This window comes from Brassica rapa, chromosome A04 (assembly GCF_000309985.2).
Source record: "Brassica rapa cultivar Chiifu-401-42 chromosome A04, CAAS_Brap_v3.01, whole genome shotgun sequence".
In the NCBI taxonomy this organism is placed as follows: Eukaryota; Viridiplantae; Streptophyta; class Magnoliopsida; order Brassicales; family Brassicaceae; genus Brassica; species Brassica rapa.
Window position 1 is genome coordinate 20236007 of NC_024798.2, and position 21837 is coordinate 20257843.

General features: G+C 34.9%; 3 protein-coding genes across 8 annotated transcripts; 2 read left to right on the forward strand and 1 right to left on the reverse strand.

The window, feature by feature from the left end:
- Positions 1–208: 208 nt before the first annotated feature.
- On the reverse strand, positions 209–2616 carry LOC103865870 (haloacid dehalogenase-like hydrolase domain-containing protein 3). 2 transcript variants are annotated; one of them, XM_033289960.1, is made up of 7 exons: positions 2254–2616; positions 1450–1556; positions 1098–1206; positions 851–1012; positions 561–734; positions 416–483; positions 209–371 (listed from the first exon to the last, which is right to left on the reverse strand). In XM_033289960.1, exons 1-6 carry the CDS (start codon positions 2533–2535, stop codon positions 454–456), a joined length of 864 nt encoding a protein of 287 aa, XP_033145851.1. In that variant the 5' UTR covers positions 2536–2616; the 3' UTR covers positions 209–371; positions 416–453. The 2 variants fall into 2 exon arrangements, with proteins under 2 accessions (XP_033145851.1, XP_009141977.1); XM_009143729.3 differs by having other exon boundaries at positions 211–483; positions 2254–2615.
- A 1019-nt stretch (positions 2617–3635) lies between these two features.
- LOC103865872 (two-component response regulator ARR8) lies at positions 3636–21676 on the forward strand. 5 transcript variants are annotated; one of them, XM_033289685.1, is made up of 11 exons: positions 8215–10778; positions 10889–14415; positions 14534–15154; positions 15230–15309; positions 15871–19527; positions 19603–19682; positions 20252–20328; positions 20505–20611; positions 20702–20779; positions 20871–20941; positions 21076–21676. In XM_033289685.1, exons 9-11 carry the CDS (start codon positions 20738–20740, stop codon positions 21383–21385), a joined length of 423 nt encoding a protein of 140 aa, XP_033145576.1. In that variant the 5' UTR covers positions 8215–10778; positions 10889–14415; positions 14534–15154; positions 15230–15309; positions 15871–19527; positions 19603–19682; positions 20252–20328; positions 20505–20611; positions 20702–20737; the 3' UTR covers positions 21386–21676. The 5 variants fall into 5 exon arrangements, with proteins under 5 accessions (XP_018513652.1, XP_033145576.1, XP_033145577.1 ...); XM_033289686.1 differs by lacking the exon at positions 20252–20328; XM_018658136.2 differs by lacking the exons at positions 14534–15154; positions 15230–15309; positions 15871–19527; positions 19603–19682; positions 20252–20328 and having other exon boundaries at positions 3636–10778.
- On the forward strand, positions 10685–11427 carry LOC103865871 (late embryogenesis abundant protein M17). Its single transcript, XM_009143730.3, has 2 exons — positions 10685–10778; positions 10889–11427. Exons 1-2 carry the CDS (start codon positions 10685–10687, stop codon positions 11425–11427), a joined length of 633 nt encoding a protein of 210 aa, XP_009141978.1.
- Positions 21677–21837: the final 161 nt, after the last annotated feature.

Here is a 21837-nt window from a genome sequence, read left to right on the forward strand (position 1 = left end):
GGCTTATTCAAATATTGATGGGCCTAAGATAATTGTTTTAAGCCAGCTTCAACTTCTTCATATTTCAACGCGTTCTAAAACCTTTTGTATTGGAACAAAGTGATGTTGGCAGACTTTTGGTGTTATTGTGTTCATACTTCATACTTCAAAGATTGTCGAGTTTCATGTAACTTTTATAAGCATGTCAAAAACTGTAAAAGACATGGCCTGGTCCAAAACGATCATGAAGCTTTATTGATCTCTTATTATACATTTATTTCTGGTCTTTTTTTACATAAGCTGCAACTTATATCACACACAATATACTAGAAAGGAGAAACCAAATATACAAAGCTGCTCACACTAAAAAAGAGAGAGCTAAAACTGAAAGCCTGAACATGCCCGAACCATTTCAAAAAAAAAAAAAACTGAAAGCCTGAACATGCCCGAACCATTTCTCTCACATGCTTTGCTTCACACCTTGACTCCTATCCGTTGAGCCACCTGACGAACAGTCATTTTAAGTTATCAATAGGAATAAACTCTTGAGAGGCTTGAGGCAACAAGGGAGATTCGTTTACCTGTTTAAAAGAAGTAACTTCACTTCCCCAAAGCCAAGCGTCACAGCCTGCATCTCTAGCTCCCCATAGATCATTCCTACGGTCATCTCCTACATGAACCGCATCCTCAGGATTCACTCCTAACAACTCACAAGCTTTCAAGAAGATGGTTGGGTTCGGCTTCTCCGCTTCAACCTGCCAAAAACAATCAAACCAAAACCATTGAATACACACACACATACTCACTCTCGAAACATTTCAGATCATCAACCAAAAGATTAAAAAACAAAGGAGAGAAGAGGATATGTTACTTCTGCTGAAACAGCCACAGCATCGAACCAGTCTTCGCATCTCAGTGCTCGTAGGAGAGGTCTTAACCGAGTGTCGAAGTTGGACACAATGGCAACTTTTACACCCGCTTCTTTGATAGCCTTGAACACTTTCTCTGCCTCTGGATCACATAGCTTCCACGCCTGGTAAAAGCAAATGGGGTAAATATCAAAAGAGACGAAACAAATTTTAAAGTGTTCATGTCATTAAAAGTCGTAAAGATCAAACCTGTTCTGTAGTAAAATAGTCGTAAAGCTCTTCAAAGTACTGAGAATTCGAACAGCCTGTTGATGCACTCACTATATATTGCCAGAAAGGTCTCGCGTCGTTTACATACCTACAAAACAAATGAAGTATAAATCAAGAACAACACATAAAGTTATCACTCGCAATTAAACTCTTCTTCAGTAGACAACAATCTAATCTTCCAAATAGTTAGTTTTGAAACTGAATTGGCACAGAGTTGGTATTAATCAAGATGACCATGATGCATTAACACTAAACACAATGCAGTATCTATGTATTGTGGTGATTTTCGTAGAGTAAGAGAAACACAAGAAGGTGAAGAAGATGATGATACCTGAGATGAGATTGACCCCATGGTTTCTGATAAGCACGTCTGTATCTAGTAAGTATCTCAGCCTCCGAGTACACAACTCCATACTTCTCTCCAATATTCTTATATATCTACACAATCAAAAACCACCAACAACAACTCAGAATTTACAAATTCAAAACCTCCATGTAATCATAACAAAAAGCATCAAGCGTTCACAACATAACAAAAAAAACCAATCAACAAATCGCTTTTTCAATCAATTAACTATATAACACCCCATCTGCTCGGCTCGTGGCTCGTGGCTCATGACAGCCAGCCACTGCATCACTTTTAAGAAGTTTGAAAAACTTATTTACTGAATCTGCGATTGTGAGAATAACTTCTTGATTGTTCACACATCACATCACTGAAGCTACGCGTGACCATCATTAACCCAGTCTGTTAACTAGGGTTCTTAGCTTCGTTTAAAAGACGGTTTTTAGCTTTTCTTAAATTTTAACTAACCGTGTCATTTCTTAGCCGAAAAATGTAAAAAACAAAAAAAAAACAAAAAAAATGTCAAATCATAAATTAAGAACCCCGACTAAGAAACCGAAGTTAATGAATTTTCTGTTAAGTTGTTCAATGTTCATCTTGCACGTAGTTGATCATCATATATGATATAAATAAAAATTATATGATGATTAATTGATAATTATAAGTAGCTAAATCAATTAGTTTAGATCTCTACATATACCACTGCAACCAAATCAACAGTGAAAGCAGAGCACGCTAGTTTTTTTTTTTTTTCTTTGAATCATACGAACTTGAAGAGATCACACAGACCTGAGCCGTAGGTTGGGCGGGGACAAGGAGAGTGCCAACGGCATCCACAAGCAACGCCTTGTGAGTGAACTCACCGTACAGAGATCTCCTGTAATCCACGTACTCCTTCAACACACCTCCCAATTCATCATCCGCCACGACGGCAGCAGCAGCGGACGACGACGCAGAGGAGATCATCCGGCGGCGGCTGAGCAATGCTCCCCCGGTTCTCGCGGTACGTCCCGATCCGTGGGAGATCGAGAAGAGAAGTGTCGCTAACCTCCTGCTTCGTGACGACGCCATAGCTCTCTGAGATTGATTGTTGTTGTTTCCGTTCTCTTCTCGTCGCCTTCTTCCTCGAGATTATAAATGCGATTCGAAGGTGGTGATGAGGAGATGCGTGTGCACTTCCTTGGTGTGATATTACGGTCGTGCCCTTTTCTAAATCATCATCCGTTACTTTCTACCCCTATCCGTTAAGGCTAATCAGTGGAACTGATGATGGTGATGTGGCATTTTATTACTGTCCACCTGATAAAAAAAACTTTTGATCATCATTATCCATAATTTCTATTTTTTGTTTATAATTTTATAGTTTTATAATAATAAACTTAGATTAATTTATTTTAATATTTTTTTTAATTTTTTTAAAATAAGTATACCATTATATGTGGCATAATATTCTCTCTATTTTTAAGGCTAGAAACCTGATCTACTTAGAGCATGACTGGTTTAACCGCAGCGGTTGCGGTTGCGGTTGCGGTTGCGGGAGTTTGCAGATGCGGGTGGTTGCGGTTTCTAGCGGTTTTAATAGATTTGTACGACTGGTTCTGCAGTTAGAAATTTGTGCGTTTGCGGAATACTTATGACTGGTTAACTACCAAATTCAGCAGCTGTTAAATAATAAATTAATAATATTTACATTTTATACAATTATAAAAATATCAAAAATAATAATATTATAATAAATATAAAATTTATATTTAGAAAGATATAGTTTAAATTTTTTAAAAATATAGAAAATATTTTTATTTTAAAGTTTTATAATATTAATTAAAATTTAATTGATATATTTTAGCATTTTTATAATTTCACTTTAATTTTTTTATTGAATTTTTTTATTTTTTTATTTTTGTATTTATATTGTTTTGGAAAAAAAAAAAAAATTTTATCCTCCCGCAAACGCCCGCAACCGCAAACGCTAGCTGGAACCAGCTTTTGAATTTATGAGGTTCAGAGCGATTTGGAGCGGTTTAGAGCGGTTTGAGCGATTGTTGCAAAACGCCAGCAACCGTTACTAACCGCAAAAGCTGCGTTTGCGGGTGGTAGCGGAAAAACCAGTCATACCCTTATTTTATATAATTTTTTTTTGTTTAAACTATTTTTAATGAAAAAATCCTTGTAGATGACATCAATCAATACTATTAAAACTGAAGGGCCTTTTTTGAGGCCACCTCAAAGTTTTGAAGTATTTACAATTCTATGCCACTGAAATGTTTTTAAACTATGATTTTCTATTATTTAATACATAATACTATATATTCCAAAAACTTTTATTATTTAATTCCCTTTTACGCTTTACGACATTAAATATTTTTCAAGCCTTTCTATGTTTTCACAATTATGATTAATGCAATTCTTAGAAAAATTATGTCGCAACATATTGGAAATGTTTAAATTATTCGTATTTTTGGTTTTATACATAGTGAAGTAAAGTCTGAGTTCCAAAAAAAAAAAAAAAGAGTGAAGTAAAGTCTCCAGCCACACTTACGATCAACAAGAATGAATCGATAATAGAACCTGCAGAAAGACAACTACTTAGTAACTCATATATTTTCAGAATGATATACAAGACCATACATTTTTCAAATATTTACCAATAAGTCCATGTATTAAAGAGTTCATTTCGAACATATTTGCAAGCTAATTAGATAATCTGCCGGTTTAAGCGGCTAATATAATAACTTGAATTTTAAACTAAAAGTCTAATAGCATAACAAAAATATATAATATATTCTGTTTCCAATATTCCAAGTAATTCCTTAAAAAAATGTTAACTAACAAACAAATATAATGTTTTCTGTTTCCAATATTCATTTATTCAATTATATTTAGTTTGTTCAAAATATTATATTTCCTATATAGCTTTGAAAACCAGTTTTAAAATCTAACCTAATATATAGCAACTAATTTTGAAATCAATGTCGACAACTAATATAGGATCGATTTGACCCTCGATCAAGCAAAATTCTCAAAGATGTTACCTAACAAAAAATATATAATATATCTTATATTTCCTATATTCGCTTTATACAATTAATATTAGTTTGTTCAAAATCTTATATTTCCTATATACGCTCTGAAAACCAATTCGCGAGGAATATCCATAAAATATACTACTCAGCGGTATTCATAAATATGGCACTATCATTCAGTAACCCACCTATCCTTTTCTATATATACAAGATATCTGACCATATTGATCTAACACGAAATTCACAAAATAGCACAGAAACATATGAAAATTACACAGAAGTTATCATACCTCTCCGATGTGAGGCCTTTCAAAACAGCTGGTATATCAAAGTAGCTTTCCCACCAAAAAAAAATGGTAATATGTTATGATGTATCTTTACCCGTTTAAAAGAAAAATCATTTTGCTATAACTTCATGAGTTCATACTTGATTTATCAGTTTGAAGTGGAAATTAAGAAGGATAATCTCTTCAATGGATTTGAATTTAAAAGGTTTCACGGGTTTGGAATGGTAAGAATAATATGACAAAGAACGAACAATAATCCAGAATTTCAAGTTGACCAATAATCAACTATTTTTGCTGCTACTAAGGTAACTATTTTCTTTTGATATTGCACCTTTTTGTAACACTATGTTTTATAGATATTTCTGGCATAGGTTTCTTTTATTGATTTTAATAATGGAGATAGTTCTTAGTTTTGATGATAAGCAGAGCCATTTTAGTCTGGTAGAATACTGAAACAAAATTTTCGTATAAGTAGTAGTACTGAATATTTACTCTCTTCCTATTATATTTGTCACCGCTGGAAACTATAAATACTTTGTGGTTGAAACTATATTAGTAACATAGATGATCAGGTCAAGCTTTGCATTGACCCTCAAACATTTATAAGGATGATCAGTCTAAAGTCTCTTAAAGTTCTTAACAAGTTCATTTTGTGCATGATCAACGATTATTCCAAAATGTGCAACAATTAAAAAATTTCATATAATCCATTTGACTAATATTCTAATATAGTGATATTGTATTATTCATTGTTAATGAAATATATCAAGGAGTACAAATTTGAATAGATTTCAGGGAAATTGCAGATTTTTGATCATCTGGAAATTAAACAAATAATTACTTTTGTCAAAAAAAAAGTAAAATATAGTTTTTACGATTGTAGTTTTTTTGTGGGTTATTCTATTGAACATTTAAGTTAATACAATTAAAATGTAATCTCCTTTTTAGATTATATTGTGTGGCTTTACCCGAAAAACAATAAACATATTTGGTTGTTGAACCAAATTTTGGGTTAACATATTGTAGAATTTTAATTTTAGAGTGATACAAAAAGATATTTTAATCTTTGAATAAAAAGAAACCTATTTGTTTTATTAATTTCCAAGCATTTTAAAATTTATATCTTCTTTTAATATCAAGACTGAAAAAGATAATTGTTTCGTCTCAGTGATCACTTGAACTAGAGACCTCTAAAACAATGCCAATGATCCTTTCAAATTGAGATAATGATCTATGGTAAAAATGAACATTTTCACTATAATCTGCAACAGAATAATATCACTGATACACTTTAATGCTTACCTCAACTATATTCTGATACTTAACAATATAACTATTTCACAAATATACACATCCTTTAATACAAATAAAAATTAGATTTGATTACATATATTTTAAAGCACATCTTATATTTAACAAATTTTTATCTCGATTTCTAATTGAATTTTTGCAAGTAAAATCCCTTGATTTGCTAAGTATTTATAACAGTACCATTACTATTTAATTTTAAATAACAAATTATGAAAATTATATATAAATATTTTGAATATGACAATCATTAGTCACGTACATCCCTTGAATATAGTCAAGTGAAGTTTGATATTTTGGACATATGATTTTGAATCAATTTACATACGATAAAAATATATTTAATAAATGACAAAAATCCTTTAAAACACAATAGTACAAAAAAGTAATATTATAAATATTTTAAGGCTTTAACTAATAATGATTATGTTTTAGTAAGATATATATTAAAGCTGAAACTATTGTGTTATTATAAAGTGGAACTGAAATGAAAAAAAAAAACTGAAACTAAAACCAAAATAAAATTGCAAAATTCCGAAAGGTTATTATTTCTCTAAATTCAAAAATCAAAACCAAACTAAAACTAAACCAAGAACTGATAATGTATCCAAATATTTGAAAAAAATAAAAAATAATAATTATAATATATAAAATATAATTATAAATTAAAATATCCAAAATCCCTTAATTACCTAACTTTTTTTTGGATTTCCCCGGGGTTTAGAGGGGTCTTCAAGATTGTTGGCTTTAAACATGAATCAAACTAAAACTATTACTAATTCGGTTCAACTTTGGATTTTACAAAAATATAAATGTGACTCAAATCCGACATTATCCACACTGATCTGATCAGAAAAAATGTATGGTTCCTAAACGGGTCCTACACTCCAGCCTAGATAACCCAAAACAAAATAACCTGAAAAGACCTGAACTAAAACCTGAATTTTTAGGACTATAAGACGTCAAAATAAATTACTTTCTATTATAGACGTCAAAACTAATCATTCAATTCAAATAAAAAAATTGTAATAATTTCTAAATTAAAAAATTTATCCCGCGCTTTCAAAGCGCGGGTCAAAATCTAGTAAGTGCTTTTAAAACCATAAAATTACATTCTTAAATTTTGAATTTAAAACCATATCTTTTTTGTCTATCCCACATGGCCACATCATTCAAGTCTTGTAAACTTGTTTTCTTTTTTAAAGGAGATCCAGTTTAATTTCTCTATCTATCTTTCTTTTGAAAAAAAAAAGTATAATAGCTTCTCCCTTTTTATTCCATAGAGTTTACTATCCTCTTCACGTTTGTTTGTTTGTTTTGCTTTGAGATAAATGTATTGTATTTCATGTAACCTGATATTTTGCATGGAGAAACATGTAATTTCATTAGTGAGAAAGTTAATCATTGATTGATAAAAAAAAAAGTTGGAAAATTGGGTCCTGACCAATTATGTGCCATGCAAACTAATACAAGGATACAAATGGAGAAACGGTCGATTTCAGAAGGACCGACCCCTTTTGAAATACGTGGCTTAGAAAATTCACTAACGGCCCCACATGTTAGATAAATATGGGCCACACGATTAAGAATATAGTTTGGCCCATCATGGATCATTTTTTTGATTGACTATTAACAGGAGGCCGAATCCATTCTCCACCACTAGTGTGGTAGCCGAGGGAGATGTTTAAATTCCGCAAGAACGATTACTAGTTTTGGTTTAGACAAATGTTAAGAGTTAGATATTTGTATTAATGTATGCAACTTGTTACATACACCTTTTTAATACAGTTTCAGGATGAGTTTATTCAATCTTTTTTTTGTTAAGAGGAAAACCAAGTTTCAGTATTTTCAGATGCTTTTATCTAAAAATAATAATTAAGTACAAAGTAGTTTCAAATAAAAAATATGATAGAGAAGATATATAAAACATCATGGTTCATGATATGGGTTGATAAAGTCTCATGATAACATTGATAAGGGAACATATACATATATGATAGAGAAGATATATAAAACATCATGGTTCCAATATACGGACCCATATTGGAGATTTTTGAGTGTCATTGCCATTAATGTTCAAAAACGACGTAACGTCGTTGTTAAAGTATCTATCATATCCAATATATTTTCGGAACTATCAAAGATAAAGCTTTCTGCATCTACTATTTTTTTCTAAACCAAGAGTTTATATATGCTTTAGACTTGTATATTTCTTCGGAGTACAGGAGGTGAAAGCTTGCAAGTTAGTTTTACTTTTTACTCTAAAGCCTGATGACTATCCAGGTTGAACTTATGAACTATCGTCCTCGAATCTATTATTATTGTCTTTGACCTAAAGTATATTGGTCTGAAATTATGGTGATATATCTCACTATATAGATCGATCAATTTTGGGTGCACAGAGAAAAAAAAGATCGATCAATTTTGTTGAATTGGACAATGCAACAAAAGATTTTTAAAATATTCTATAATTGAAGATCCATCGGCCCAATGAAACAATCTTATATATCCATATTAGTGACGGCCCATAATTCATCAAATTCCTTGGTGGAGCTGGAGTATCTAAAATGATTGCATCTACATGACTTAATTCCTTAGTGAAACACTTGCTCAAATAAAGGTCTTTCAAGTAAGATCTTAGTTCAGCTGTTACTCAAATGTTATAAAGAGCTGGTATAGACAGAACTTTTGTTGTATTGGTGGAGATCGGTTTTCCGCTTCTTAAAAATGTATTATCCCTTCCAAAGTTACCGATTGTCCATACGAATATGCGTTATAATGGTTGAAATTTTAGTTTTTGTTGAGTCAATCTTAAAATATGATAGCGACAAACTATACAATTGTGATGATGGGCACTTTAAGTTTTAATCGAGTAAACACCAAAAACAATTATAGTAGCCAAATAACATTAATACACTTGATATATGCTACATTGAGTTCACTGCATGTTTACGGGTTCAACATTACCAACGCCTCAAGAAAAAAAACATTATAAGAACTAAATATGACGTAACTACTTGAAAATTTACCCAAGAAATGGTGGGAAGGTTTCATACTCCATTCCTAATGCCAAGACAAGAATTAGAGATAAAAATAAGACCTATAGAATTAGTCTAATCAGGATTAGCATCTAATCTATGCTAGATTCCGTTTTAGCCTTTTAGGATAAATCCCCTCGAGTGACCGAAACAGAAGCTTTCAAGTTCAAACTAATTTACGAGTGAAACAATCGGATATCTTATCACTATAGCATATAAATTACTAAATATGGTTGAAATCATAATGTAAATATGGCAATCCTATTTTCAACTTCAAAATGAGTTATAGAGCCAACATGACACCATAACTGATTCATATTATTCACTCTTACTTTTACCCTTAATATATATAGCAGATTCTAATGATTTGGCCTACATAGAGGAAGAGTTTGAATTGGGATTCTATGGTTGTTTTGGGAATGTATAGATGGATATTATCCTTTCGAACCGTGGATTTTCAAGTCTAAGAATTGGACTTTGCCACAACTATTTCAACACGTGTAACCATTACAAGTCATGTATTGAGCATGTCATTTACACATGGAACCACATAGAAGAGTTAGCTGTCAAACCTTTTGATGCATGTAATAGCTTTCAACGTTCAACTTCTATCATGTTTTTTTTTGGCCAGAAGCAAGAATGGGTATTTATCTGACTTAATATTACTGGTTTAAGGTATTGAATATTGTATGTGATGTAAAGGATTTGAGAAGTTAAGGTAAGAGTGAATACTTAATATCTGTAAAGAGGCTTTTATTTATGTCAAAATAAAATAGTACAGATGTTTATATTTTAGCACTGGTGTAACATATCCTGATTCTAGCTGGGAGAGAACTGCTAGCTGAGAATAAAAATTATGCTGAAATTGTGATATTTGATTGTATATTTATCCACTGGTATGTACTGCCGACTGCCTTCTGACCAAGAGATTGATGATAGTTATATTTGCACATACTGTAGTTTGATTGTTTCGTACTATCATTAGTATGATCAGTGACACTATTATATGGACACAGAACCATTAATTTGTTATAAAAGGAAAATCTTACAACAGCACCAATTGATCTTTATTTTGTTGTTAAAACCACGGTCTTTTGTTCACAAATCACAAATTAATGGAAAATACAAAAATAAAAGAGAAATAATCGAGGCAACATAACAAAAACTTAATTTGACGAAGGAACTATAAATTAAGCGTAGAAAACGAATTGTAGCTTCTTATAATATTTGTTAATTCAGTGATTCTTCATCACATCTCTAATTATCATAGATGATTTTTAACAAGATGATTACGTCTGCCGAGACCAGATATTAGTTGAACTCGAAGGGAATTAATCAGAACGAATGTGCTCATTGATGATTCACATTTTAGCACTTAAATTTTATTTTCCCCATAAAATATGTCATTATCTTACCTCACTCGACATACTTGACCGGTCTCTTGTCGCCAAGTTTTGCCGCACAACTATAAATAGATGTGCTGCGCTCATGCACTCTTCACTACCCAAAAACAACATCTTCCCTCACAACAAACCGAACAATTGCTAAAGTGACAAACCAAAACATGGGCAGCCTCAAGTCTCTCGCTCTCTTGGCTTTGCTCTTTTCCCTCTCTCTCGCTGTTTTTGCCGACACATCCAATGACGCCGCTACACATGGTATACAACTATATATATATATAGTTTTTCTTTTTATGCTTTCACATTAATGATGTTGGAATGTTAACTACATGGCCTGACGTAAAATAACTTTTAAACCACACGTGCAGCTAAGGAAGAAGTGAAACCAAGTGAAGCGACCGATGCCATAGAGCCACAACAACGTGGTTGTAGATACGGATGCTGCGGAGCCTATGCTTATGGACAGTGCGCCGCTTGCTGCAGCCGACCTCAGGCCGCGGAGGCCGAAACCGAGGCCAATGACGTTGTTGTAGAGCCTGAGCAGCGGGGGCGTGGTGGTTGTAGGTACGGATGTTGCGGATCCTACGCTTTTGGACGGTGCAGCGCTTGCTGCAGCAAAGCCCAAGCTGAGGAGGCTATGAATACCGAGGCTGTTGAGGAGAACGCTGTTGAGCCTCAGCAAAGGGGTGGTGGTTGTAGGTACGGATGTTGCGGATCATGGCGTTATGGACGGTGCAGCTACTGTTGCCGAGGTCCTCAAGCCGAGGCTGAAGTTGTTGAGCCCCAGCAAATCCGTAGATGTAGGTACGGTTGCTGCGGAAGGTACCCTTATCCGCGATGCAGTGTTTGCTGTACCAAGAAGATGGCTACAGAGGAAGAGAAGAAAACAGAAGAAGCTAAGCCATGAATTGGCGTGTAACACAAACTCTTATGTTTGTATGCATGGAATGAATGGTTATTACTATTACGTACGTATGTCAAAATAAGAGAAATGTTGCAAAGCTCTATGTAGCTCAATAAAAGAAGTCTTAGGTTCTTATGCATGTATTTTGTATTTTTGTTATGTGGTGTTTTCTCGTGAAGATTACAATAATAACAACTGTTTAATATCAAATCGTCACGGTATTTAACTTATAATAATGAAAAGCATGTCGCTAGCTAGGTTAAAAAAATCATAGTATAATCCCCACTGATCATCACCCTTATATAACTCATGAAAAGTTGGATTAAATTTAACAATTTTCCATAATGCGTAAAAGATGTTACACCATCAGTCCATCATAAAACTTTGGTGTAAAATGGCTAATTTAATTTCTGTGTATTATTATTTTGTTTTGATAATTAAGAGGTTTCGTTGTTAATATAATGACAAATTAGTCTTAATTACCACTAGCTATGAAAAACACATTTGTTCTTAATCTATGTCTGTATCATCCGATTTACATCCACTTAATATTTTCACTACTCCACTAATTGGTGGTCTTCTTCTTCGGAATTTTTTTTTCAGAATTGTAGGGTCAAAATTTGTTATTATGAAGTTATGAATGTGTTTGAGGGGAGAAGGGGTCCTCCATCATCAAAGAAATATGGACGGTTGTGCTGGAGTTTAACGAGACAAGATCTTGATAGGATAATATTATTTGACTATAGATTTCTAGTTATTAAGATTCAAAGCATGTCTTCCCGACACATCGTGCATTTCAATTTCATGATCATTCTATTCATCTAATCGCTTTTTAGTCAACTCCCCGGTCCTTTGACTCTAGCTTCTGATCAATCTCTTTGATAGCTAAACTGAATGTATATATAATCTTAGATAAATTTTGTTTGTGTCTGGTAATGGTTGAACTTCAAGGTAAATAGAGGACATTAAAAACACTAAAAATTGAGTGGCGACATTCGATTCAGACACTATTTTAGTTTTCGAGTCTAAAAGGATTCCATTCATTCAAATACACGATTTGAAATTAACTTGTTGATGTTGACATTCGATTAGACACGATTTTATAAAGCTGATCGTATAATAATAATTCTATATCAGATAACTAATCTTAGCACAAATGACATGCTTTTCCCATATCATATCTAGTTGTGTGAGTAAATTTTAGTTTAAGAAAGCGAATTTACTAAGAGGAGACATAATTTTTTTTTGAGATTACTAGAAATCTTACGGCATAGCCAATATATATAGTCTGTTAACAAACAAAACAAAGCCATAGTCTTACAGTGTTATTTTGTTTAGGATAACACAACAAATAAAAAGTGAAACTATCAACAATAAAGTGATCATACAATGGGAAAACTAGAAGAGAAAAAAAGTTGAAATGAGAAGGACAATATGGAACCCACTGGAGCAATAAGAGGGGATGGTAATCGGAGGGACTTTTCATGTGTCCACCATACTTTGGATACGTGTCGTCCAGATACAGATGATGCTACAAAGATAACGATGATGATGGGCATGACCATGGTAGGCAAATCTTTGGCAGATAATCAAGTGAGCATTGCCATGTCCTTGCCACTACCGCATAACCCAACTGCTACAGTTTCACATTATCAACGAATCTTACTGGCATGCATACGAGAAGCGCCACCGCCATTTCACATTTATGTCATTATTTTAACATTATACCAAAATGCAAGAAGTTATGATAACTGAAGAATTATTCTTATGGTTTATTACTTATAATATTCCTTTTGCCTTTAGTGCGATGTAATATTGTATTTTTTCATAAAATAATAAAGCACGAATAGTTGATTATATTTTGATGAGAGTGCGTGCATGTTCTTATATTACCAATAAGAAACCTACATTTGGTTGCTATTATATAATGCATATATAAAGTCTGAGACAATAAAAAAGACTGAGACAATAAAAACTTACAAAGCCTTTAAAAAAGTGAAAAATTAACCCAAATAAAAACAAAGTGAAACAAAACAAGTAATTTGATCCAATTTTTTTTTTGATCCAAAATAAAAACAAAACAAGTAACATACGCCCTTCTTAAAAAAAACAAAAACAAAAACAAAAGTAACATAAAATTACATCCAATAACTAAATGATACGAAACATGAGACGTCACATCGAGTTGCATGAATCCACAGAGTCCACAACACTAAAATGCAAAATACAAATAGGGACAATGAATCTTTTAATCTATGTGGTCCGATGAAAATCTTTTGAATAAACCCACTCAGCCAAGAAGAAAAACATTTATTTAGTTAAACTATATCAATGCATATTTCATTCTCTTGAATACATTTGTTTTCAAACGTTAAATCAGTAATGGAAAAGTAATTTACCAACAACCGAACTACTATTACTATATTGCTTGTATTATTATTAAGTTCTATAACATTTGGTTGGTCGTTTCAATTATAGTCTAAAACAAGTACTATCTATGGGCGTTAAGAACTTGAAATAACATGCATGTGGTTGTGATAATATATATGTTAATCAGATCCCTTATCTTCTTATCTTAATTCTACAAAGTCTTCGGTGGATAAAACAAATCCTTTAAAATCTTCATATAGATTTCTTTTCATTATTTTTATCCATTACAAAAGTTTCTTTAATATTTTCTCTCTCGTTCTCTTGTTAGAACATTACTTTAAACTTGCTTAGTCCGTAACTCAAAGCTAGATCCAATCTTAGTTTTATTTTCCTGTCCGCCTCTCTGTCCTCTCTCTTAATCTCATTGACAACTCTCAACATTTCCTGAAATAAACGAGCATAGAGAATCTTTTATATATAAGAGAACGAAAAACAACAAGAAGCTGGAAACTTTGGATATGGGTATGGCAACAGAGTCACAGTTCCATGTTTTGGCTGTTGATGATAGTCTAGTTGATCGGAAAATGATAGAGAGATTGCTGCAAAAGTCTTCATGTCAAGGTAAACAGCAGAAAATGTGTAACGACCCGGTTCTCTAAATGTTGGTTTTGTATTGATTTTAATTGAATCAGACCATTGGTAAACCAAAGCATTATATATATCATATTTCTTAACCTAGCAATCAAAAGAAAATGGAAAGGAGAGTGCATCGAGAACCGCCTCCATTAATCTCCATCACGTCTTCTCCCTCTTCATCACGTCTTCAAGTACACACTCCTATTGTCCTTTCCTTCACGCCAGAGAAAGGAGTTCCTTGCGCCGTCATCCTAGATCGATTCAGGAGACTTTAGCCTTTGAACCAAGGCTCTTTGGATAGATCTCATTTCCAGGAATCTGTAGCAGCAAACGGAATCGAGATCGGAGTTGTACAACAAAAGTTATTGACGTTGCTTCCTGGCCAAGAATAAACTTAAGCTGTTGTGGTGCAGAGACAGTTCCGACCAGTCCCAGCGTAAAGGCGAAACGGTCGACCAAAACAGAAGCTTTCAGTATGGAAATTTGTCAGTAAGTAGTTCACTCTTTTATCTATCATCTCCAAGAAGCGGATTGTCATTCCGAGTTATTTTCTGAAAGTTGTGTTTGTTCTCGCGAGAGGTATTGCTGCAGTCTTCGTATGCGACCAGCCTGCAGGTGAAGCCATTTTGGTTGATCAAATGGTGGCCGATCGGAGTAAACCCGGTGGCTACGGACAAGGGACATATAGGACTACATTCTTACCGGAGGGATTGAAAGTTTAACGGTCAGTTCTTGAGTTATTCGTCTGTTTTCTCGAGGGTTCAGGTCTACCCAAATCCTCACATTCGTCTATTTTCAGAAAGCTCCGGAGTTGTTATTTTAGAGCCAGAAAAGTCCATTCGGTGTTTCTCAGGTTTTTCTGAAGAACCCGTGGCAAAGGTGAGGGTCTTTTCCCGAGCTTCTCTTACACGGCTTAGGACCTCGAATAAGTATAATTTATTTCTAATATGTTTCCGTTTGCGTGAAATTGAGTCTGTCATTGTTTTGCTTAGTTTTAGGTTCTTTGCTTAACCGGAACTAGGGTGTTAGATGATTCAACAATGTTTGTTCATTTGTAATTGATAATATATATATATATATATATATAGTATATTGATGTGATTTGGTTGATAGCCGACTATGGATATTTCGGCTGGAGACAGTACATTGGGTGTGGTGTTTGCTGCGGCACAGCGTAGTTGACCTGTTGTGCCAAGGCGTGGAGGTCGATAAATCGTCTACGGGCGTGTGTTACCGAGCACATATTCGGTGGTGTTTTGGCCTGTTAGTGGGCAGCTTGTTTGATCTCTGGGTACTTTAGCTACCGTGTTTTGCAACGTGTTAGGATTAAATTATATTTATTCGGAGTGCTCTGTCCGGGTCCATGGACTTCGGGTTTAGTATCCCCATACCTCACTGGGTAACTCACATGTTACTCACCCCTCATTTGCCCCCATGCAGGTGAGACTGACGAGTATATGATATTTAGATGGATTGGTGCTACTGGGCTTTATTTCGGATTTTTATTTGGGCTTAGGGTGAGTGGAGTCATGTATATGGGTTATTATGCTATGAGATATTGTTGGTGGCACGCTGTTCTCCAGATAGGAGGTGACGGGTGTCACAATTTGGTATCAGAGCGGGGTTCCGTCCCGGCCTCGACCCGGGATGGCGATTAGGGGATTCGGTTTTCTACGTTTTCTTTTTAAAGTATAAAATACTTTATATATATATATATATAATAAAAAAAATGTTTGCGAAGTTCTTTTAGCACCATTTGATCCAGTAATTACTAACTCAATTGTCTCTTTCTATGACGATGAGTAAAATCATCGTCATTCATCCTTCGACTAACAGGGTTCTACACAGATGTTCAGCAGCAGATGTGTGATGTCTCAGTTCGTCAGTTGTCTCAGGAGTGTTATCAGTTCCTTCGGTCATGATTCTGAGATTATCCAGGAGTGGATATGTGACGTTTCTGCTTCCACCCTCTTTCAAGCAATCGTTCCACGAGTTTTTGTTACTGGAGATTATGTGGTGTGACGTATGAGCCATCGATTGGCATGTGTTGTTTTTGTGTACGAGTATGTTGACTATTTTGGAGGTATGTTCAGTTTGTAAACTCGTGGGGATCGCTTTTGGATTGGGAGTGTGGCAACTTGTGTTGTATTGATATTGGAGTTACGCTTGGTTTTGTTGTTAGTTTTTAGCATTGTTGATCGTTTGAGAGATGTGTCAGTCAAACAACTGGCATGGGACGTGGGAGGTATTTATATTTATCGCAGTGTACCAGCTATGCTCGGAGGACTGATTTGTTTGGGGACTCGTCAGGGATGGAGCTACGCTTTTACGATGTCATCCTTGGGATGGATTGGATGTCACCACATATTATAGTGTTAGATTTCCTAAGGGCAAGAGTTGATATTGCTGGAGAAAATGAGAGTTTTTATTGCATGCATGCTACATGCTGAGGAGTTATTGGATAGAGAAGCAGAGGGATTTTTGGCGATCATTTCAATGGTTAAGAATGTTGGACAGTATGAGTTGTAGGATCTTTTGGTTATTGCAGATTATGAGGATGTAATAGTGGTCTTTGGAACGGACACCACCAGACACAAGAGACGTTCTTACGATTGATTTGGAAACAAGGACATCACTGGTTTTACGAGTTCTATACCAATTAGCGGTAGCAGAGATGACCGAACTGAAAGAGCATATGGAAAATTCATCAGACATGGATTTTATCATACCGAGTACTTCACCGTGGGGAGCAACATTATTGTTTGTGAAGAAGAAAAATAAGGGTTTCAGAATTTGTCTCGACTACAGTGGTTTGAACAAAGTGACCATTAAGGATAAGTATCGTTTCTTTGTATTGATGATTTGTTGTATTAGCTGCATGGAGGTTCATGGTTCTCGACGTTTGTCTTAGCATCGAGATACCATTAGATGACTACAGCTGAGGAGTATGTACAATAGATATTATGAATTGTAGTGATACCACCGTTAGTATTCTTGAAGATTATGTATGATGTCTTTCGTGAACACTTGGATAAGTGCGTGATTGTATTCATCGATGACACCCTAATTTATTCTCGGAGTAGAGAGGAGCATGCTGAACATTTATGGATTGTGTTAGGTAAGCCTGAGGAGAAGAAACTATTTGCTAGATGAGTGAGTGTAGTTTTAGCAAAGAAAAAAAAATGGATTTTTGAGTCATGTGGTTTCAGAAGCAAGAGTTGCTGTCGATTCATTCAAAAAAAAAAAAAAAAAAAAAAAAAAAAAAAAAAAAAAAAAAAAAAAAACTACTACAATTTCATTGTGGCCGACACCAAAAAAAAAAAAGTACAGAGAGTTGAAGAATTATTATCACTGCCTGGTATGAAGAAGGATGTAGCTACATTGTGTCACCATATCAGACTTGTCAGATGGTCAAAATAAAATATCAGATATTATCGAATAATTGCACAATCTACTTCTTCCAGATTGGAAATGAGATATGTTGATTATGGGGTTTCTTATTGGACTATGGAAGTCAAGTTTCATGAAGATTAATGTATGAGCGAACATGAACCGTCTCTCTAAGTTAGACTCAAGAGGGCATCCTCAGGACTTGTGCTTAGCTCGCGGGAGAAAAAGAAATTGAGGAAGATTCAGCCACTGGAATAATTCATGTACAACAACAATTATCACTTGGGCATTCAGATATCACTTTAGGAGGCTCTTTACGGAAGATCATTCACACACATCCTAGACCAAAGTTGGGAAGCACTATGACGTATAGCAACCAATGGTTTAAAGGACATTGAAGCAAATATAAATGCTCAATAACCACCTAAAGGAAGTTGATGACTAAAAAAAAAAAAAAATGCAGTTAATACTGGAGAGACTTGGAAGTTCAGCTGGATAATTTAGTGTACCTAAAAATAAAGACATTTCAGAGAGGATTTAAGACTCGGGAGCTAAAGGAAGCTTAAACCTAAATATATGTGACCGTACCCCTTTGTGGAACAATGGTTTATAGATGGCAGTTATCAGCAAAGTTGTCAGAATGCCATGACGGGTTGGTATTGAGGAAGGTCGTGAGAAAGTCATAGTTTATTTTATAGCAGCCACGACGTGATCTCGGTAAAAACAAAAAAAAAAAAAGAGAAAAAAAAAATTGTTTACACCTATTCAGTCAGTTGAGATTTTGGATTAACAAGAAAAATCGGTTTAGGAAATGATGACCATGTTCGTCAAGGTTTGTTATGAGAGAAAGAAACAAGATCTAGGAGGAGATCCGGGAGACTGAGACTTATATGATGATTACTTATCTACAACTTTCTCAATATGGTTTTGGACAACCAGCTCCGGCTTTGAATTCGAGGACGAATTCCTTATAAGTAAGGGAGAATTGTAACGACCCGGTTCTCTAAATGTTGGTTTTGTATTGATTTTAATTGAATCAGACCATTCGTAAGCCAAAGCATTATATATATCATATTTCTTAACCTAGCAATCAAAAGAAAATGGAAAGGAGAGTGCATCGAGAACCGCCTCCATTAATCTCCATCACGTCTTCTCCCTCTTCATCACGTCTTCAAGTACACACTCCTATTGTCCTTTCCTTCACGCCAGAGAAAGGAGTTCCTTGCGCCGTCATCCTAGATCGATTCAGGAGACTTTAGCCTTTGAACCAAGGCTCTTTGGATAGATCTCATTTCCAGGAATCTGTAGCAGCAAACGGAATCGAGATCGGAGTTGTACAACAAAAGTTATTGACGTTGCTTCCTGGCCAAGAATAAACTTAAGCTGTTGTGGTGCAGAGACAGTTCCGACCAGTCCCAGCGTAAAGGCGAAACGGTCGACCAAAACAGAAGCTTTCAGTATGGAAATTTGTCAGTAAGTAGTTCACTCTTTTATCTATCATCTCCAAGAAGCGGATTGTCATTCCGAGTTTTTTCTGAAAGTTGTGTTTGTTCTCGCGAGAGGTATTGCTGCAGTCTTCGTATGCGACCAGCCTGCAGGTGAAGCCATTTTGGTTGATCAAATGGTGGCCGATCGGAGTAAACCCGGTGGCTACGGACAAGGGACATATAGGACTACATTCTTACCGGAGGGATTGAAAGTTTAACGGTCAGTTCTTGAGTTATTCGTCTGTTTTCTCGAGGGTTCAGGTCTACCCAAATCCTCACATTCGTCTATTTTCAGAAAGCTCCGGAGTTGTTATTTTAGAGCCAGAAAAGTCCATTCGGTGTTTCTCAGGTTTTTCTGAAGAACCCGTGGCAAAGGTGAGGGTCTTTTCCCGAGCTTCTCTTACACGGCTTAGGACCTCGAATAAGTATAATTTATTTCTAATGTGTTTCCGTTTGCGTGAAATTGAGTCTGTCATTGTTTTGCTTAGTTTTAGGTTCTTTGCTTAACCGGAACTAGGGTGTTAGATGATTCAACAATGTTTGTTCATTTGTAATTGATAATATATATATATATATATATATATATATATAGTATATTGATGTGATTTGGTTGATAGCCGACTATGGATATTTCGGCTGGAGACAGTACATTGGGTGTGGTGTTTGCTGCGGCACAGCGTAGTCGACCTGTTGTGCCAAGGCGTGGAGGTCGATAAATCGTCTACGGGCGTGTGTTACCGAGCACATATTCGGTGGTGTTTTGGCCTGTTAGTGGGCAGCTTGTTTGATCTCTGGGTACTTTAGGTACCGTGTTTTGCAACGTGTTAGGATTAAATTATATTTATTCGGAGTGCTCTGTCCGGGTCCATGGACTTCGGGTTTAGTATCCCCATACCTCACTGGGTAACTCACCTGTTACTCACCCCTCATTTGCCCCCATGCAGGTGAGACTGACGAGTATATGATATTTGGATGGATTGGTGCTACTGGGCTTTATTTCGGATTTTTATTTGGGCTTAGGGTGAGTGGAGTCATGTATATGGGTTATTATGCTATGAGATATTGTTGGTGGCACGCTGTTCTCCAGATAGGAGGTGACTGGTGTCACAAAATGGCTATAGGATCTCTCAGCTTTGTTATTGGAGAAAGATAGAGAGAGAGATTCTAAGAAAGTTTTATTTTGTTTGTATTTTGCAGTAACTACAGTTGATTCAGGGTCTAAGGCTCTTGAGTTTCTGGGTTTGAGAGAAAGCAATGAGAGCAACGACCCAAATGCACCCTCTTCATCACCTGTAACACATCAGGTTTATTTATTTATTTACTTATTCACTATTCAATTGAGTTTTTAATCTACACAATTCATAATATTGAAGTTTGTTGGTGGCGTTGTGCAGGAAATTGAAATAAATCTTATAATTACAGATTACTGCATGCCTGGCATGACTGGTTATGATTTGCTCAAGAGAGTTAAGGTATTATCTTCTTGCTTTTTTTTATGGTATTGTATAAAACAGAAAATTTTGATTTCCTGAGAAATTACATTAAGTTAATATGATTGTGTAGGAATCAGCAGCATTTAGAAGCATTCCCGTAGTGATAATGTCATCTGAGAACGTTCCTGCTAGAATCTCCAGGTAAGCATCTGTTTCTTTAAAATTAAAATTTTGAATCTTATTTGTGAGTTGGCAATTTGGCATTAGTGTTACTTAACTTTGGACCAATAGAACCATTAACAATGTATATAATGTCCTGAAAATGTAAACAACAGATGTCTGGAAGAAGGAGCTGAGGAGTTCTTCTTGAAGCCAGTAAAGTTGGCTGATCTTACCAAGTTGAAACCTCATATGATGAAAACCAAACTGAAGAAAGAAAGCGAGAACTCAGCAAAAGAAGATAATGCAGTTTTGAAACATGAGATAAGAAAAGAAGAAGAACCATCCGTGATTGAAGTCTTGCCTCTACATCAAGAAGTTGAACAAGAACCAATGTTGAGTAATAATAAGAGGAAAGCAATGGAAGAAGTGATATCTACTAATCGATCACGTCCTAAATACAATGATATCACAACCTTGGTTTGACCCTTTCTCTCATTCGGTGTCCTGCCGAAGTTTCTATAAAACAAACTTTGCTTCAGAGTTTTTTCACTTGGGTTTGTTGTAGGAATGCTTCTTCTGGTAAGTACAGGGCTGGCATAGAGAATTAAGAGGAGAGATATATGTAGATAATGATGGTAATGGACCTAATGGTAGTGGTTTTAATTTAGTATTGTTCATTATGAAAAATCAGTAGTTTCCCAGTTTTGTTTATTTTTCTTAGTTTTCTGGTATCAAAACAATCTCAAGAGTAAATAAATTTTAATGAGTTTCTTATTTCCATGTTATGCATGAGTCTATGAGACTTCTGATAGTGTTGCTCAGAAAAAAAAAGAGAGACTCCTGATAGTGTGATGATGAATATATTTTAAAAAAACTTGAAAAATAAATGAATGATTCCATTTGTTTCCATGTAAGATATAACTGCATCCCCATTG

Coding starts and splice junctions, on each gene's coding strand:
- LOC103865870 (XM_033289960.1), bottom strand. CDS start 2,535: ATGGCGTCGTCACGAAGCAGGAGGTTAGCGACACTTCTCTTCTCGATC. Junction 1,207..1,449: donor TGGGGTCAATCTCATCTCAG/GTATCATCATCT, acceptor TTTGTTTTGTAG/GTATGTAAACGACGCGAGAC. Junction 735..850: donor CTGTGGCTGTTTCAGCAGAA/GTAACATATCCT, acceptor TGTTTTTGGCAG/GTTGAAGCGGAGAAGCCGAA.
- LOC103865871 (XM_009143730.3), top strand. CDS start 10,685: ATGGGCAGCCTCAAGTCTCTCGCTCTCTTGGCTTTGCTCTTTTCCCTC. Junction 10,779..10,888: donor CAATGACGCCGCTACACATG/GTATACAACTAT, acceptor CCACACGTGCAG/CTAAGGAAGAAGTGAAACCA.
- LOC103865872 (XM_018658136.2), top strand. CDS start 14,313: ATGGGTATGGCAACAGAGTCACAGTTCCATGTTTTGGCTGTTGATGAT. Junction 14,416..20,504: donor GCAAAAGTCTTCATGTCAAG/GTAAACAGCAGA, acceptor TGTATTTTGCAG/TAACTACAGTTGATTCAGGG. Junction 20,612..20,701: donor CATCACCTGTAACACATCAG/GTTTATTTATTT, acceptor GGCGTTGTGCAG/GAAATTGAAATAAATCTTAT.